The sequence below is a fragment of the Lissotriton helveticus genome, chromosome 9 (assembly GCF_964261635.1).
Source record: "Lissotriton helveticus chromosome 9, aLisHel1.1, whole genome shotgun sequence".
Classification (NCBI taxonomy): Eukaryota; Metazoa; Chordata; class Amphibia; order Caudata; family Salamandridae; genus Lissotriton; species Lissotriton helveticus.
The window spans coordinates 869,811,758-869,830,098 of NC_136070.1; the positions used below are offsets into that span (position 1 = coordinate 869,811,758).

At 42.5% G+C, this 18,341-nt stretch overlaps 1 protein-coding gene across 1 annotated transcript in view; it reads left to right on the forward strand.

Moving 5' to 3' along the window:
* The window catches only part of LOC144781934 (WD repeat-containing protein 62-like), a 636,677-nt gene that overhangs the window by 348,446 nt on the left and 269,890 nt on the right, over positions 1 to 18,341 (forward strand). The window contains exon 22 of the mRNA XM_078661021.1: positions 16,484 to 16,735. Within this exon, the coding sequence (XP_078517147.1) occupies positions 16,484 to 16,735 (252 nt within the window). The remainder of the gene's footprint in view (positions 1 to 16,483; positions 16,736 to 18,341) is intronic.

An 18,341-nucleotide genomic window follows, 5' to 3' on the forward strand; every position in this document is an offset into this window, starting at 1 on the left:
TTATGCACGTAATAGAATTTCGCTACTGGGAAATACTTCAAAGGAAGGGCGAGAATTTTGAAAAATCCTATACACCTATAGGAAGGGTAAAAAATGGAACACGCTATAGTTCTAGACACCTTACTTCAATCAACTTGAAAAAGGGAAAATTATAAACCACATCTATCTCTCATAAACGGTATGAAGAGTTATGCTTAAAGGAAGGGTAACATAGGAACATGCTAGAAAAACAGCAATAACGTATGAGCTTTCATTCAGTAGCTTTGCGAAAGCATGGAAAATCAATTATGCGCAAAGGTAGGTCTTTATTAAAGCAAAGACAGAAAAATAGAAGGTGCAGTATAGAGTTCAACACTATATATTTACCTAGAATGGTGTGAAGACCAACCCTGGCCACGGGTCAGTTAAGGACAGGATAAACCCCAAGGAAGGACAGTCATCAATGGGACAGCAGGTGCAGAATGGACACCCCATGACAGGACAGGAAGACCAGATTAGGATCAGGACAGGACCACCAAGGCACGACCAGCACCCGCAGTTTGGAAGCAACGCCTGCGCTCCACCCTCTCTGCAGCTATCAGCCAGAACCCCGATTGGGTTATAGAACTCCCCAGCAAAGTGCTCCGCCAGCACTTAAGGTTTAGTAAAACCTCTTGAATCTATGGTATATTTCGGACAGAGTGCTCCGCAGCGCTCTGTATTCAGTCACCTATTGAGTGCGTTGGGTCAGTGACAGGTCAGCTATTCGGACAAGTCGGACAATTTCTCTAGCTAAACCTAGGCTAGTTATACTGTTTTCGGGTCAGTGTACCACCCCCCAAATGTTGCGAGTGTCAGAATCCCCAATTTCGATTGGTCCCCAAGTAGGATAGGTCTACACACCAATCATATTCGAATTCTACCAGCCTAAATTTACATACTCTGGGACCGCCTAGTGATTTTGGGGTTCTCATGAGATTTTCTACAGAATACAATAGAAGAATTACAATTGTAGCAATTGCGGTACAGTTCAGCTCCATCCTCCTGGGTCGCAGGTCAAGTTCTCAGGAGCATCTTGACTGTGGCTGCCAGCTGGCTGAGTTCCACTGTTCAAGGTTGCCTTCTCTCTGCCTGGGTGACATGCGCAGTAGAGACTTTCAAGATGGCTCGCGTATCCCTCAGACCCCCAATATCGCGGTACATGAAAAGTAAGCGAAAAACAAATTAATACATAGAAATAAATGAATTCACTGTATACCATGATTAGCTACTCTATACCCCTTACTTTATAATATACTATTGCGTGAGTGATTAGTGCAAACAGACAACAACATAAAAACATCTGCGCAAGCTTCACCATGTGAAAACACAGACAGCCACTCTAAAAGCAAGTGCGCAAGCGCAAAGACTCCCACCAGAACTGCAAGTACGTCACGTCACGTGAGTGTGACTAATGCATGCGCAGAGGCAAACCCGCCAAGCAGCGGCCATTTTTAGGAACAAGAGTTATTGAATTAGTAAACACATATGCAAACATCACTAGGACACCCAAATGTCAGAATAAAGGGAAATTAGTAAGACGAACAGGTTGAATTACATGGTTATAAATTATTCGAGGTTCTTGAGTCCAAGCAAGTCGCGTAATATGCGAAATCTTGCTCCATCAATCCCCTCTTTGATGATATTTACTATCATCCCAACTAATAGAATCAAATGCCAACTTTTCTTTCATACTTTGTTCATCTCAATTTCTTCCAGCATTAGATTCAATTTCTCCTTCACATCTTTGTTAGGGTGAGAATTTTTCACCCTTTTGTAAATCTGATTATTCAATTCTTCCAATTCAAGTTCATCCACACTCCTTTTCACACCTCTCTTATTCACAGTGTACTTCTTTTGGTGTTTGCGACATTTGCAACAGACAAATATAAGGAATATGATGAAACCTATTATGGCAATTGGCATCAGTACCTTAAACAACAAACCTCTACCTAATTGGGCAAACCAATGACCTACAGCAGAGAGACCATCAGTGAGTCTTTTCCAGGCACTATCAACCTCCAGTGGTTTAAGTTCTTTTTCCAAATTTGTAATGTTCCTCACATACCTTTGGATTCCTACGCTTTTATCAGGTATGTAAGTGCAACAATGTTGCGCTTTCAGCATTCGGCAGACTCCGCCCTCTCTTGCCAATAGAGTATCAAGGGCAAGTCTGTTCTGTAATACCATTGATCTGATCGCAACCATTTCGGTATTGACCATCAAGAAACCCCCAGCAGTGTCGGTAGATAACCGATCTACTACTGTAGACAATTTGCAAAGTTTGTTCGAGTTTAGAACCACTCCCACTGCAGGTATTATTGCGCTAAAAATATCTCCTACAATCTCTCCAGCAGTTTCTCTTCTATTGCGTACTAATGGGTTAGTTTCTTCATTGCTTCCAGTGATTTTTCCCACATGGTATATCTTTGTGAAGACAATACCAAAGTAGCAACTCCCGTACCAATGGTCGGGCAATTTGAAGTAAGCCTTGTTCCCACAAATAAAATAAATTCCAGGAAACACGGGCTCGGTCCCATCTTTGAAACCCCAACCCCCAATTACCTTGTAATTATGTTCACATTCACTGGAACCGATGAAAACATTGTTATAATAACTAGTCATTTCCCTTTTAAGACAGAGTTTCCCCTTTTTCTCGAAGTCAAGGAGCATAGCAGCAGTAGCTCCACCATTTGAGGTACTCCCTATATTTTCGGCCCATTTAGGAACTTTATGGTTCCTGTCTTTGGCTTTCTTTTGGAAACTCACTCTTCTTTTCTCTACCATGTCCAGAAACTCCTTTTCCTTTTCATGTAAAGAACAGGTCAGGTTATTTTTATGTGCATCATCTATATTAATTTTTCCTACTGTTAGAAAATAATCACTCATGAACTTAGCTACGTTTCTAGTTGTCTTTACAGGGTTTAGAGTTCTTTGAACAGGAAGTTCAGAAAATGTCACGTCATGATTTGAATAGAGATACTGTAGGGGTCCTCTCTTGTAAAATAAACTAGTCAGTATACTACAGGAAATTCCGTAGGTTAAGGGCAAGTGATGATAAGTCACGCCTTCAGCTACAGAAGTAGGTAGCTTCATGCAGACATAAGTCGTCTATCTCCATGGTCTCTACATAATGCAATAATAGGTTTGCGAAAACGTTTAAATGAGTCTTGTTCTTAATCTTGTTAAAGTGTAATGCTTCCTCATCTGGTGCTTCTAAAGTTAACTGTCTCCGTTTCAGGCTCAGTGGTTTGTCCAATGTGTCTATTCTTCGTGGTGCAATCTTAGTATGTGTTTCTACAGTGTCGTCAGGTAAGTTATTATTCGGGTATAAACTTAGGTTTTTACTCATCAGAGAAGGAAGGGTTACCGGTAGTCCTATCCAAAGGATCAGTACTATTGCTACACTACATAAACATACTTGGCGGCATGTTTTACAACAACTACGTCTAGGTCTTCCATTCACATCTGAATCAGACATTTCTGCTTAACAGAAGTCTTCCAACCCCTCTTAGTAACTTTGCACAGATTGCTTACACTGGGCAATTTCAGGTCGGTTCGTCTTCTTCAGCAGACTGGTCAGCCGTCTGTTCTTCGTCACTTTCGTCAGTTATATCAAGATCCTCAAATTCCTCCGATATCAAATAAGTCCATTCAGGATCCTGATATTTTTCGTTCAGTCTTTTTATTCGATCACTCCTTCTTTTGGAGCTTTCTCCAGCTCGCTCTGCTATGCGCAAACTTTTCCTTCTTTCTGCAAGTTTTTCTTCTACTATTTTTAGTCTCAGTTTCAATCTCTTAATATATCTTGGTTCGATATTTTTCTTTTTCTTGAGTCTTTTAGTTGGTACTGTGGTTTGGCTTTCTTCTAATGCTCTTTTATTCTCATTTTGTTGTGGCACTTCTGCTTCCGCTTCTTCCCTTCCTGTCTGACTAGTACCAGGTCTTATAACAGTTTCTTCTGCCTGGTTACTAAGCTGGCCTTGTTCAGGTGTGTACTGGTTTTGACTTTTGGGCGTTTCAGTTTCTGTATCCTGAACACGTTCTTCTAATTCTATCTGGTCCTGTTCAAGCACTTCGAACCTTTGATTTTCTTCCGCTTGAACTTTCGCCCTAATTTCTGTCTGTCCCTTTTCAATCTCAGGAGTTTGTGGAGGTGTGTCAATTACTTGTTCTGTCCCTGTCTGATCTTCTTCTTCCTCAGACTTGACGTGAATCTCAATAATCTGAGGGTCTTCTCCTATTCCTGTCTCTTCCTCTCTATTCCATTCTCTATCTGCGTACGTTTGACTTCTTGTTCGGATTGGATCATCAGTCAGGTCGATTATAGGTATCCACTCATCTTGACTGGTGCTTGGTTGTTCGTCATCAGCTACTTCTGGACCATCGTCTGGAGACCCCTCGGCTGGACAACCTTCAGCGTCAGTTTTCTCGTCTCTGATCACCTTCTTAGTATGGCTGGCATGGATCCACTTTGGAACGCCGGCACACTTCACCGCTGTCGTGGTCACCAGTATCACTTGGCGTTGTCTTCCCCACTTCGGTGCAAGGCAAGTTGAACGAGTATGCTTCTTGAGTACAACCCAATCGCCTGGAACCAAATTATGGACTGGAGTTGTTGGACTGGCGACGGCGTCTTCCCCAATCTGGCGAGTGATAGAACGCACTTGGTCACCCAGTTGCTTGCAGTACTCAAGGACCAAATCATCAGAAATGCTTAGCAGTTTGTATCCTGGTACCCATGCTTGTCTCATCACTCTTCCCATCAGGATTTCATGGGGGCTCAGGCCTGTTTTTCGGTCTGGAATGCTTCTGATTCCCATCAGAACAAGAGGCAATGCATCTATCCAGTTCATGCCAGTAGATTCACACATCTTTCCTAATCTCGATTTGAGAGTGCCATTTATATCTGTTCCACCACTCCAGAAGCCTCTGGACGATATGCACAGTGCAGCTTTTGTGTAATCTTGAATGCTTTGCAGAGCTGATCAATCACCTCATTCTAGAAATGCCCACCTCTGTCTGATTCAATTGTGACTGGAACCCCGAACCTAGGTATTAACTCTTGTAGTAATAACTTGGCTACAGTCAAGGCGTCATTCTTTTTGGCTGGGTAAGCTTCCACCCATTTTGAAAACAGGCAGACAATGACAAGGACGTATCTCATTCCTTTACAAAGGGACCTCCTGATTTTCCAATTTTTCCCAATTCGACTACTGTTCTCTTCCCAGCGTTAAACTGCTGACATGTTAAGCACCTCTGGCAGAGTGACTCTGCTACCTTCCTGAACTTCGGGTTATACCATGTTTGTTGGAAAACCCGAACCATGGCATCCCTGCCAACGTGTGCATCTCCATGCATCAATCTGGCCATAGAAGCAAGCAGGCATCTAGGCAACACAGGCATACCATCAGGGCCCACAATGATACCATCCTCACTTCTCTGTCGACAACTAAGTTTTCTCCATTTTTCCTTTTCCTTTGGTGTCGCAGCAATGCTGCCAATCTCTCAATTCTTCCCATGTAGGCACTTCTTCAAACACCATAAGTTGGCAGCTGTTTCCATATCCCCCCCAATTTGATATTTACAGACATTCAATGTCTGGCACAGTGTTGGGCTACTTCATCAGCATATCGATTTCCTACTGTCACATGATCAGTGCCAGATTTGTGAGCAGCACATTTGACCACTGCCAATTCTTTTGGTAACTGGATTGCATCCAGTAATTCTTGTACAACTTTCCCATTTCTGATAGGAGTACCTGAGGAAGTCAAAAACTCTCTTTGCAGCCACAACTGGCCGAAGTCATGCACAACTCCAAAACAGTATTGACTGTCAGTATATACTGTTATTCTTTTATTTTTCCCAATTTTGCAGGCTCTTGTCAATGCAACCAATTCGGCTACTTGTGCAGACTTTACTCCAAATAAACAGGATGCTTCTACAGTGCGTTTTACCGTGACCACAGCATAAGCAGCGCTTAAGCCTACAAGTTTGTGTCTCAGACATGAGCCATCCACAAACAGCTCGCTATCCTCTACAGGCAGGGGTGTTTCTTTGATATCTGGCCGTGGTTTAGTACTGAACTCTGTCAAGTCAATACAGTCATGCTCGACCTCTCCCTTTGCTTCTGCAATTATTGAGTCTGGTAGCAGGGTAGCTGGATTCAGGATGTTACACCGAGTAATGACTACATTGGCGGCACCTATAAGAATCCTCTCATACTTAGTCAGCCGACTAGGTGTGAGGTACTGAGTTTTAGTTCTTGTCAGCAAAATAACAACTGCATGTGGAACATACACAGTTACAGGATGTCCCATAACAATGGATTCACTCTGTTCTAAACTCGTGCAAGTTGCAGCTACTGCTTTCAGGCATCCGGGTAATCCAGCAGCCACTGGATCCAGAGTAGCAGAAAAATATGCCACTGGACGTCTAGTCAAACCATGGGCTTGGGTTAAGACTGACAATGCACAATTGTCTCGTGTATCACAAAACAACGAGAGTTCCCTAGTATAATCAGGCATTCCTAAAGCAGGGGCTGTACACAGGCATTCTCGTAATTTTGTGAATGCTGTCAAGCTTTCCTCATTCCTTTCCACTGGGTCCTTTGCTCCTTTCTTGGTCATATTTATCAAAGGCTTTGCTAGGACTGCAAATCCCACAATCCATTGCCTGCAATAACCTACAACTCCAAGAAACATTCTGACTTCTTTCTGGGTACGGGGTAACTGCATGTTTCGAATTATTCTGACTCTCTCTGAAGTTACCTTCCTGATACCTTTTTCTATCTGGTGCCCCAGATATTTTACTGACTTGGTACAGAACTGTAGTTTGTCAGGTGATACTTTGTGTCCTCCTTCACCCAGGTGATTCAGTAAGGCAATGGTGTCAACAACACAGTCTTTCTGGCTTTTAGACGCCACCAAGAGGTCGTCTATGTATTGTACCAAAACAGATCTTCCAGGTAAGACTAAAGATTCAAGGCACTTTTTCAGAATCTGATTAGAGATAGAGGGACTTTCTGTATACCCTTGAGGGACGCGATTCCAAACGAACACGTGACTGTCGAATGCAAATGAGAAAAGAAATTTGCTGTCTGGATGCAATGGGATCGAAAAGAATGCATGACATAGGTCAATCACAGTGAACCACTCAGCATCCCAGGGGATCTGATACAGGATCACTGCTGGGTTTGGGACAATAGGACAGCAAGGAACAACAACACTGCACTACCCTGTACTTGCCACTAGGTTTCTTGATTCCAATTATGGGTGAGTTACATGGGCTACTCATCACTTCTTGTATGATGTTCGCTTCTAGTAATCTTTTTATTTCAATGGCAACTCCTGCTCTTACTTCTGCACTCATTTTGTAATGCTTGGTATTGGGGTAAACTGCATTTTCTTTCATAACTATTTTGATTGGGTCTACATTTGCCATTAAACCTACATCTTTTCCGGTAAAGTCCCATACTTCTGGTTTCACTGTCTTTTGGAGTTCTTCGGGTAAGTCTTGTATAGTCCGTTGTTTAATTTCTGAGTCAGGTCTGATTAACAATAATTTGTATATGCCATCCTCGTCAGGGGTCTGAATTTGGACGCCTTTTAGTGTGCAAAAGATGGTGCAGTTAATTTTGCACAACAAATCACGTCCCAGTAAGTTTACTGGACTGGTATCACAACCCACAAATCTATGCATTTCCTTGAAGTTCCCTATTGTGATCTCCATGGGCTCAGTAACTGGGGTACTAATCAATTGATTAGATACACCCACTACTTGGATTGCTTCTCCCGAGAGGGGTAGGTTTGGAACGTCTGCTGTTCTCACAGTAGAACGGGTAGCACCAGTGTCCAACAGAAAGGTGACATCATTGCCTTCAACCTTTCCTTCAATGTATGGCCCTGACTGGTCTACCGGCAAGGAGGCGCCAAGCACGCACTCCTCGTCCTCCCCTCTCAGGCCCCGTCAGTATTGATCGTCACAGAGGAAAGTATCATTCAATAAAAATTGCGAAGTTGCTGCATGTCTATCCTCATTGCCTCCCCAGATCTCTATGTCATCCCCCTGCGGTGTTTTTCCCTTATAATTCGGTTTAGGAGCACGGGGCAACTGACTTGCCTTTACCTGATGCTGGGTCTTTCTTGGTTTTTCATTCTGCGTCTGTGGAGTTAAATCAGGGTTTTGGGGGTTACCATGCTGTAAGTATGGACATTCGTCTCTCCAGTGCCCGATTTCTCCGCACTGGTGACAGGGAAATTTCTTTTTAGCTTCTTCTCTGCTCATTTTTACTCTGGGCTTCCCTCCACCCCCAGAACCTTGATTTTGGGAATTCTTATTCATTTTGCCTAATTGCTTTTCCTGCTGTTCCGCTAGCTTCACCTGTGCCCACATAACTTTTTCCTTTAGAGCCTTTAGCTTATCAGCCATCTCGTCTTCACAGTACTTTGCGTACCGTAAGACCTCATCCATTTTCTTAGACTGCCAACAGATTTTATTGTCTTTGATCCACTGACAAATTTCGGGCCTTAAACCGTTTACAAACCTGTAAATTAAGTGGGTCATATCCTTCATCTCGATGTTATCTATACCACTGTACGTTTTAAACACTTGTAACAGTCTTTCATAGAAAGAGTGCACAGTCTCATCCCTTTCCTGTGTGGTTTTATCTATCTTAGTCCAATCCGTTTCCTTTGCAGGCACCTTTCCCTTCAGGTGTAACATTACCTGTTCATATTTTTTCATGACCTCATTGGAAGGAGCTCCTGTAATAGGGTCCCTCTGGTATTCCTCACTAGGCCAACCAATGGCAACCTTACATTCGGTCCATAGATCAACAGGAACCACTATGTCGAAAAACCCATCCAGGTCTTTCCATAGGCATTTTTGCACCTTTACAAACCTTTCCACCTGCCTGTACCAGTTCACAGGCTTTTCTCGCAATTTTGGAAAGTCATTGGTAAAGGACACAATATCCTGTCTGGCCATGGAACGTGCACGTATTTTCCACCTGGCACTTCACGCATAGGGTATAACTGCTCGGGGTTTGCCAGCTTCGTTTAAAACAAACTCAGAAGTCGTTTGTTTAGATCTAGCCTCATCCTTTTTCTTTGCCCACCTGGCTTTCCATTTGTCTATGTCTCCCCATTTCTGCAACACAGTCAACAATTCTTTGATCTGCGCCTTTTTCCCTGACACATTCATATTTTCCAGGTCTTTGTCTGAAAAATCAGCTCTATAGGGTTTTTGTAACGGCTTAGATTTCGAAATATCTATTCCCATACTAGCCGCAGTGTCTGTTAGTTTCTCATGGAGCACTCTGGTATTCCGGGTAAGACTCTTGCCGATAAACAGCAGCTCTTCTTCAGAATAGGTATTTAATCTATCTAACCCCACGTTTCCGGCCGTCAGTTCTTCCATTTCTACTCTGTTTGTAAATATCTAATGGTTTTGTCTGTGGAGTTTGCTTCTCTAGGTCTCGACTCCATCTCTCAATTTCTTCAGGAGTCACCAATGTGACACTCTTGGTACCTGAAGTCGATTCCATTTGAATCTCTTTTGTATTAAATGGATTATGTATTTTCTGTAACCTTTTTCCTGCATCCCTAATTGGCAGATCCGTTAAAGAGACCTCAGATTCGCATTCACTCGTTTGATCATCTACGATTAAGGGCTCTTGTCCTGGCTGTACTATAGCTGGGGTAATAACTGGAGTCTTTGGACTCCCTTGTCTATCCCCATACAATGGAACCACTGGTCCAATTGTTACCGGGATTGTCAAGGCTTCGGGGCTTGTATTTAACTGGGAGATTTTCTGAATTATTTCGGTTCTTTGTTTGACTAGGGCCTCCCGCTCCCTTTCCTGCAGTATTCTTTCCAGGCTAATTTCAGGTATTGTTTGAGGAGATAAAGTTGGGGCAGTTGGATGTGACATACTTGGTCCTTCACCATAATTAGGTTTCGGGAACAAGCTTCCTGCGCTTAAGGATCTTCGTTCTTCCGCATATGGAGGTCTTGAGAACGGATACCCTGTATTTGAGGGTCTTGCCTCACCTTCATAGGGTGGTCTGGGACTGAAGTCTTTCTCACCCGAGTATCTTGACTCCCCACTAAATGGTAGTCTTGGACAGGTATCTCTAGCACCTATGGATCCTAGTCCCTCGTTATAGGGAGGTATTTGACAACTGTCTCTTGGGTTTACAGATCTATTCCCTTCCTGACACGGAGGTCGTTGGGAAGTATCCCCTACACTAGAGGATCTGGGTCCTTCATTATAAGGAGGCGGACTTCTTATAAACATGTCATCTAATAACTCATCATCCGACTCCCCAAGGGGTACCCAATGTTTGCACTTTTCTGTTTTCTTTTCCCCCGCAGGACTACCCATTGGCATCATTGGAAACAGTCCTTCCACAATCATATTCTGTCTCCACTGTTTCATCTTTTTATCTCAGGTTTCCTGCTTCAATTTCGGATACCACTTTGTTAACCCTTTATCCATTCGGGGCTTATCTCTCTCAAAAGCTTCGATTTCCCAATCCTCTAATGCTTCGTACTGGGTCAGTCTAGGTCTGGGATGTAAATCATTCATCCGTGTTCTCAAATTAAATAAAATCCTGCCATTAAATGTACCTTCTAGCGGAAAAGCCAAAATTCCGTCATCTTTTGTGTATTGCGCCGAATTTTCCAACCATACACACGAATGGTACCCCTTATCAAACATCATGAAAGATGCGGGAGTATTAGGTGGCGGAATGACAACTCCTTCTCTAGTTTTAATCGGTTTGTCCTTTTTTAAATAATTCTTCACTTTGTTTACAAGGGACAATTTTCTCTTATTTCCGTACATAATGTCGGTTTTATGACCTTTCCACTGATAGTTCTCAAACCCTAACTGTCTCGGATCAGGTCTAGTCGCAGGCCTATATGAGTGCCACATACGATTTCTGCGAGTGTCTTTGTTTATAAAATCACTTCCAATCCAAGTGCGTCTTTTATTTTCGTGCGACCAATGAAGTGCACGGTTTCAAATAATCCCGACCAATGGGTCCGCGGCCTTTTCGCGAGACGGTTCTCACGCTTTCGGCGCTCACCCCTCCTTTACAATTCCAGCTCCACTACACACCCGCTGTTTCGACCAATACCAGCGCGGCACAGAGTGACGTCAGAGCAGCTCCGCGACTGACTCCCTCCTTTACAAGGTAACGGAATCTTTATTTCTCATTTAAAGTGCAAGTGCTTTAGTTATTTAACAACGTAAACACATTCACCACTGTACTCGAGTGTCTAGAAAGGAAAGATACGTTTTACTGCAAGTAAACTACTTCCATTTACTTTTCAAATACTACGGGTAAATCTCTTCCGCCTACCCTTCATTCAAGCATTAGGGAACCTGCTACTTCTTTGACTCATCCACTTCTTTCCGGGATATATACTAAGTCCAAAGTTTCACCAGCGAACCCCTTTGCTGTCTCCCAAGCTCCGACGAACCTGCTATTCCTTCCGTATGTGACCCTTACTAGGTTATGTCACAATAGAAGTTTCGCCAGCGAACTCGTTGCTATCATTTATTCAATTATTCATTCAGAAAACCCTAATCAGTGCTTCCAGTTCTGCCTAACCTGCACCAATTTTCCTAGAGCCAGTGACCTCAAAGCGAAGTGGATTCTCTTCACCACTCGCTATTCAATTCCCCGGGGATTCCAGACAAACATTTAAACAATTACTAACGAGTGGGTTAATACATTTATCAGTATATCAATAAGAAAAACAGTTTAAAACATTTCATAATTTTTCAAAGCAAAACATTTCACGTGAGTGATCAATTCACAAAAAATGTTCACCGTTTTAGCAACAATAAGATTTTAGCAGCATCCGACCTACTTATCTTAACTAGTCCTACCTAACTTTAACTAGTCCCTAACCATTTCCTCTGCTACCAGAAAATTACTGATAGAGCGCGCAGGTCACCCGGTCAATAATTTTTCACCATACACGTACCGGGCCCATATACTTTTCAATTTATCATATACATTAATCAGGTGACCTTACACTCTACTATCAGTAACCCTGATTCCTTCCTATTTATTTCTATTGTACCCGACTTACCAATCCACCGTTACGGGTACCTAATGACCACAACCGATCAGGGAGCTAGCTGTAAAAGAAAGGCAGGCTACCAAATAACAACATTTAATTTTCTTGTATTTGTGAATGACCACAAACTCAGGAAGTTTTTAAAGGTTTTATCTACAATTCAGATTCGGAAAGCATACAGTTTACAACCAAAAGGCAATCGATAATCAAGATAACGAAGAGCACATAACCATAGAGGAAATAAATCAGGGCCACCATTTATGAGTCTAAAGAGGGTAAGAACATGGGAATATGCTAAGCAGATTTCAGGAATGGAATTCAAGAAGGTATAACTATAGATGGGCAAACTTATGCACGTAATAGAATTTCGCTACTGGGAAATACTTCAAAGGTAGGGCGATAATTTTGAAAAATCCTATACACCTATAGGAAGGGTAAAAAATGGAACACGCTATAGTTCTAGACACCTTACTTCAATCAACTTGAAAAAGGGAAAATTATAAACCACCTCTATATCTCATAAACGGTATGAAGAGTTATGCTTAAAGGAAGGGTAACATAGGAACATGCTAGAAAAACAGCAATAACGTATGAGCTTTCATTCAGTAGCTTTGCAAAAGCATGGAAAATCAATTATGCGCAAAGGTAGGTCTTTATTAAAGCAAAGACAGAAAAATAGAAGGTGCAGTATAGAGTTCAACACTATATATTTACCTAGAATGGTGTGAAGACCAACCCTGGCCACGGGTCAGTTAAGGACAGGATAAACCCCAAGGAAGGACAGTCATCAATGGGACAGCAGGTGCAGAATGGACACCCCAGGACAGGACAGGAAGACCAGATTAGGATCAGGACAGGACCACCAAGGCACGACCAGCACCCGCAGTTTGGAAGCAACGCCTGCGCTCCACCCTCTCTGCAGCTATCAGCCAGAACCCCGATTGGGTTATCGAACTCCCCAGCAAAGTGCTCCGCCAGCACTTAAGGTTTAGTAAAACCTCTTGAGTCTATGGTATATTTCGGACAGAGTGCTCCGCAGCGCTCTGTATTCAGTCACCTATTGAGTGCGTTGGGTCAGTGACAGGTCAGCTATTCTGACAAGTCGGACAATTTCTGTAGCTAAACCTAGGCTAGTTATACTGTTTTCGGGTCAGTGTACCACCCCCCAAATGTTGCGAGTGTCAGAATCCCCAATTTCGATTGGTCCCCAAGTAGGATAGGTTTACACACCAGTCATATTCGAATTCTACCAGCCTAAATTTACATACTCTGGGACCGCCTAGTGCTTTTGGGGTTCTCATGAGATTTTCTACAGAATACAATAGAAGAATTACAATTGTAGCAATTGCGGTACAGTTCAGCTCCATCCTGCTGGGTCGCAGGTCAAGTTCTCATGAGCATCTTGACTGTGGCTGCCAGCTGGCTGAGTTCCACTGTTCAAGGTTGCCTTGTCTCTGCCAGGGTGACATGCGCAGTAGAGACTTTCAAGATGGCTCGCGTATCCCTCAGACCCCCAATATCGCAGTACATGAAAAGTAAGCGAAAAACAAATTAATACATAGAAATAAATGAATTCACTGTATACCATGATTAGTTACTCTATACCCCTTACTTTATAATATACTATTGCGTGAGTGATTAGTGCAAACAGACAACAACATAAAAACATCTGCGCAAGCTTCACCATGTGAAAACACAGACAGCCACTTTAAAAGCAAGTGCTCAAGCGCAAAGACTCCCACCCGAACTGCAAGTACGTCACGTCACGTGAGTGTGACTAACGCATGCGCAGAGGAAAACCCGCCAAGCAGCGGCCATTTTTAGGAACAAGAGTTATTGAATTAGTAAACACATATGCAAGCATCACTAGGACACCCAAATGTCAGAATAAAGGGAAATTAGTAAGACAAACAGGTTGAATTACATGGTTATAAATTATTCGAGGTTGAGTCCAAGCAAGTCGCGTATTATGCGAAATCTTGCTCCATCACAGGTACCCCATGTAGTGAGTCTGGAGCCAGGGCTGGAAGGGCTAGACATCTGTGCACTGCAAAGACTTGTCTTTGAAGTCTCACCCACTTCAAAGGCACCACTGGGTATAAGAACTTGACCTCAGACACCACCATTTCAGTACCCTTCTGGACCGTTGGATACTCTGCTAGGAAGTCTGCTCTGTCAAGTGGTTCCACCATTGCCCTGGACCCTTGGAAGTGGGTCTAAGGTGTTTGCTCCAGCAGGACGATTCATCCTCTGTTGAAGCAACGCATTGTCACAGCTGCTGTTTAAATAGGAAGTGGCGCATTGCCTTTGCTGCATGGATCGTCACCAATGGAATCACTGCTGTTGTGTGGATCGGCACCAACGCATCGCCTCTCTTTCGTGAATCGAACCTGATGCATTGCCTTTGGAACTACCACTGCTTACACTCTTCCCAGCGCAAGGTCCTCGCATCCCCATCAGCAGCACTGAACCTCCGCAACACAGCTTCCTGCCCATCGTAGACGATGCATCGCTCTTCTGCGCGGATCAGGACCAGCGCAGCGCCGCTGCTGCGTGGATCGGCACCGCCACCTTTCCTCGACTGCGCCACGCATCCTCGACATACCCAGGATTAAAGTACTTTTGCTGAGCGGGCCCCACTGGATCACTTTATCTGTCCCATGCCTCAACTTTTGCATTTGTGTCAAATAGCGATTTTTGCTTCTATTCATTATTTTCACCTAAACATTTTGAAATTCAATATCTCAAGTACTATTTATTGGATTTTTGTCATTTTAGTCTTGTTTTATTTATTAAAATATAGTTTATTTTTCTATGGGATCCTTGTGTGGTGTTTTCACTATTTTGACTGTTGAAGTGTTGCAGAAATACTTTACTTTTTGCCTTCCAGTTCAGGCTTACTGCTGCGTGCCAGGCTACCAGAGAGTGAGCATAGGGTAATTTTGGGATTTCTGGTGCCTTACGCTGACTAGGATCATGGTTACTGCTTGATTAGAGCACTCACACCAGTCAATTAGGAACCCAATTTCGAACACACTCTGTTGGAGTACATATGTTGTCTTCCTCTTTCACTTGTGTGCTGCTTCGCCCATACCCACCTGAAGCTCCTCTGTAGGTCCACTGCCCACTTTCCATTGCCCCCACTCCCTTGCATTGACTTCTCTCCTAACTGCGCCCCTATTTAATGGCAAATGCATTTTTTTTTATTTTTTATTTTTTCAGAGGTCACGACAGCTGCAAATTGCAGCCTAGCCATTTAGTTTACAAAAAAAGTGCTTTGTGCAAGTGAAACGTTTTTCTTATTTTTTAATTCACCGATTGGCGCGGCGTCCACCATCTTGGAATGAAAATTAAACAAATGAATAAAATGGGATCCACGTCATTACGTATGCGTAGTGGCACACATATGTACTAACGCATGTGACAACATAAATCATCAAGCATACCCTCTGGAATGGAATGACATGCCCACTAGCAGCGTTATGACAAATATGGGTGCATGAATTTACTTTTTTCTTTTCTTTTTGGCCAGTGATGAACAGCATCTGCAATAGCATGTCTTTTGCTGATGCTACACAGTATTGGTAGAAAATATTGTAGCAAAACTAATAGGTCAATAAGATGAGACCTGTAGGCTTTGACAATGCTGGTTTCTTTTTCTACTTTCACTTGCGTGGCGGCAAATGTTCATTCCTGTTCACTCATGCAGATTCCCCCCTCAAGTCCCCACCCACCTGCTCTCCATGTTGCTTCTCCCTCAGCTTATTAGTTTCATCCCTACCAACCCCTTAGCTTTCTTCTTAATCTTTTTTTTTAATTTTTTTTTACTTTTAAATCCCCATCATTCCTCTGTTGGTGCTCCCCAATCGCCATTACATCCACTGCTTGGCTGTGGTGGCTTGCTAACTGACACCTCCCGTTGGCTTCCTAGCCACACCTTCCTTTAAAAAAACATTTATTTTTCTTTTAGGAGGGTCTGCCATACTCTTTTTGCTACTTATTTGCTCCTTTCACTTGATGTATTTTTTCTCAGTTATCTTTTTATTTACCCCTCCAAGATTGGTGTCCACCATATTGAAATTGTCAATGTAAAAAAAGTTTTAAAAAAAGGGCTGCACCATGATTCATATGTGCAAATGTTTTTGTGCTGGGGCAGTGTGTTTTTTGTCTTTGCTGATGTTCTGTAATGGCAAACAACCATTCATTTTCTTTTTGCTGATGTAAAACTGAAATGCCAGAATGTAGGGTAACACCACTGAAAGGCAAGATCTGTTGACTTCGCCGCTGCTTGTGTTGTTAGTTTGCATTTTTGAAACTGTTGCCTAAAGGGATAATTTCCTCTGACACTAAGTATTTTGTCCTCACCTAGGGAAGAGAAAGCAACAATGTGCCCTTTGATCTGCCATTTGTGTCGAGAAAGAAGTACGTACCCTGTGGAAGATGGGCAGAGCGAGCCACCAGAGATCTCATCAAAAGCATTTTAGACACAAAAGAGGACAGTTATTGCCTAACTCCAACCATCATTAAGGCATCTATGTTTAATGAAAATGAGGATGAATTCTCGGCAGAAGAGCGACCAGTCGAGAAAATGCAACCTAAAAATCTTGAGCATCATTTGAAGGTTAGACTTTGTTGTCATTTAAATTTGATGTAATCTCTCTGTCCTCAGCTAAGTTTGCAGATAAAGGCAAATCTAATGAAAGTGAACAGTGCCACCTCGCAGCGAAATGTTAAGTCTATCGGGCTTTAGAGTGTAATTCATGAGGGAAAGTCCAAAAGCTGCTTGAATCAATGTCTGTATTATATACAACATTTGAATAATCATTGTTAAAATCAATAGGCATTCTCACTTTTATGGCTAAAACACGTTGGGTTGGGAAAGTGGGCTGGATGAAGGAAGTTTCAATTGGGTCCACTGGCAGTGTTCAGAAGGCCCTCTTGTTGTGACACAGCAGCTATACACTTTTTCCTGCTCCACCCATAGCAGGCCTCCAGTTACGTTTGAATGCCTGCAACGTCATATGGCAGTGATAGAGCAGGGTTTCTTTAATCTCAATCTCTCTGTGAAATCATCAACCTTAATCCTCCACTGGTAGTATGGACCTTTGATTGTTGACATGAAGTGTAATAAAAGAGCTAACATCAGAAATACATTGCAAGTACAGTGAAACCAATATGGCTCCTCAAAAAACACAGCGAGGAGGGTGCCCACTGCCCAAACCTCAAGGGTTTTATTAACAAATTTAGTTCAGGTTATGTATCAAATCAATTAGCAAAACTGATAGAAAAAATTGTAAAAACATACATATTTAAATGTTCTAGCAGTCTAAATATATTTATAATCACAAAGAATATGCAAAACAGGATAACAGGTTCCAAAGAGGGACTCCCATATTCTAAATAAAGTATCAAAAAGATGAAGGGGAAATTCTATGAGGAAGGTGCCAGCATCAGTTGAACCACATTTAAGGTTCATTGGAAAGCATCTGAGTATACAAGCATGAAGCCTAACCCTCTGTTCAGGGGAAATCCGAGTCGAGGAGAGTTCTTCTCTCAGTAAAAGTCAGGATAGGATCTGGTCTGCTATTTTAAAGAGCACACAAAGTATGAAAGAAGTTTCCAAAAGGATTCTCCTTCTCTTCTGCTGAACAAACCAATGAAAACACATTGTTCTTGGGGAGCAGGTAGACTTCCAGCTTCCATTGAAGAAGCAATCATCTGGACGACCTTGGATGTAGCATCAGTCCTGTCCGCCTGGTGCAAGACGGTGTCTCCCACCATCTTAGTCTCCATATCCAAGGCCAAAAGTTAATTAAAAGATCAGTGGTCTGCCAGACTAATACAATGAACCTGTTCTAAACTACTTAGGACATAGATAAGATACCTGCATAAGAGTGAAAAACAAGACATTTGCAAAATATTTAATAAAATGTGCACTGAGGCCTGTTATAGATTAGGCCAACACTAGATTTAACCAGGCTCTAAATTAATACAGTTAGGATCAGTGATTTCATTGTGATTACATTTATAATAATTCTGCAAAATCTACAAGTGGCTCTCATTAAAAGGTATATACAGCCACTTACAGCCAATGATTAATAAAATGCATACATCTGATAGAGACATCTAGCTGCAGATTCATTAACTTTTGAGCTCTCCCCAGGCACCAGTCTGGATCTGGAAATTTTTCAGCAGGACCTCTGTGCACCTGGGGGACGGAGTCCTAC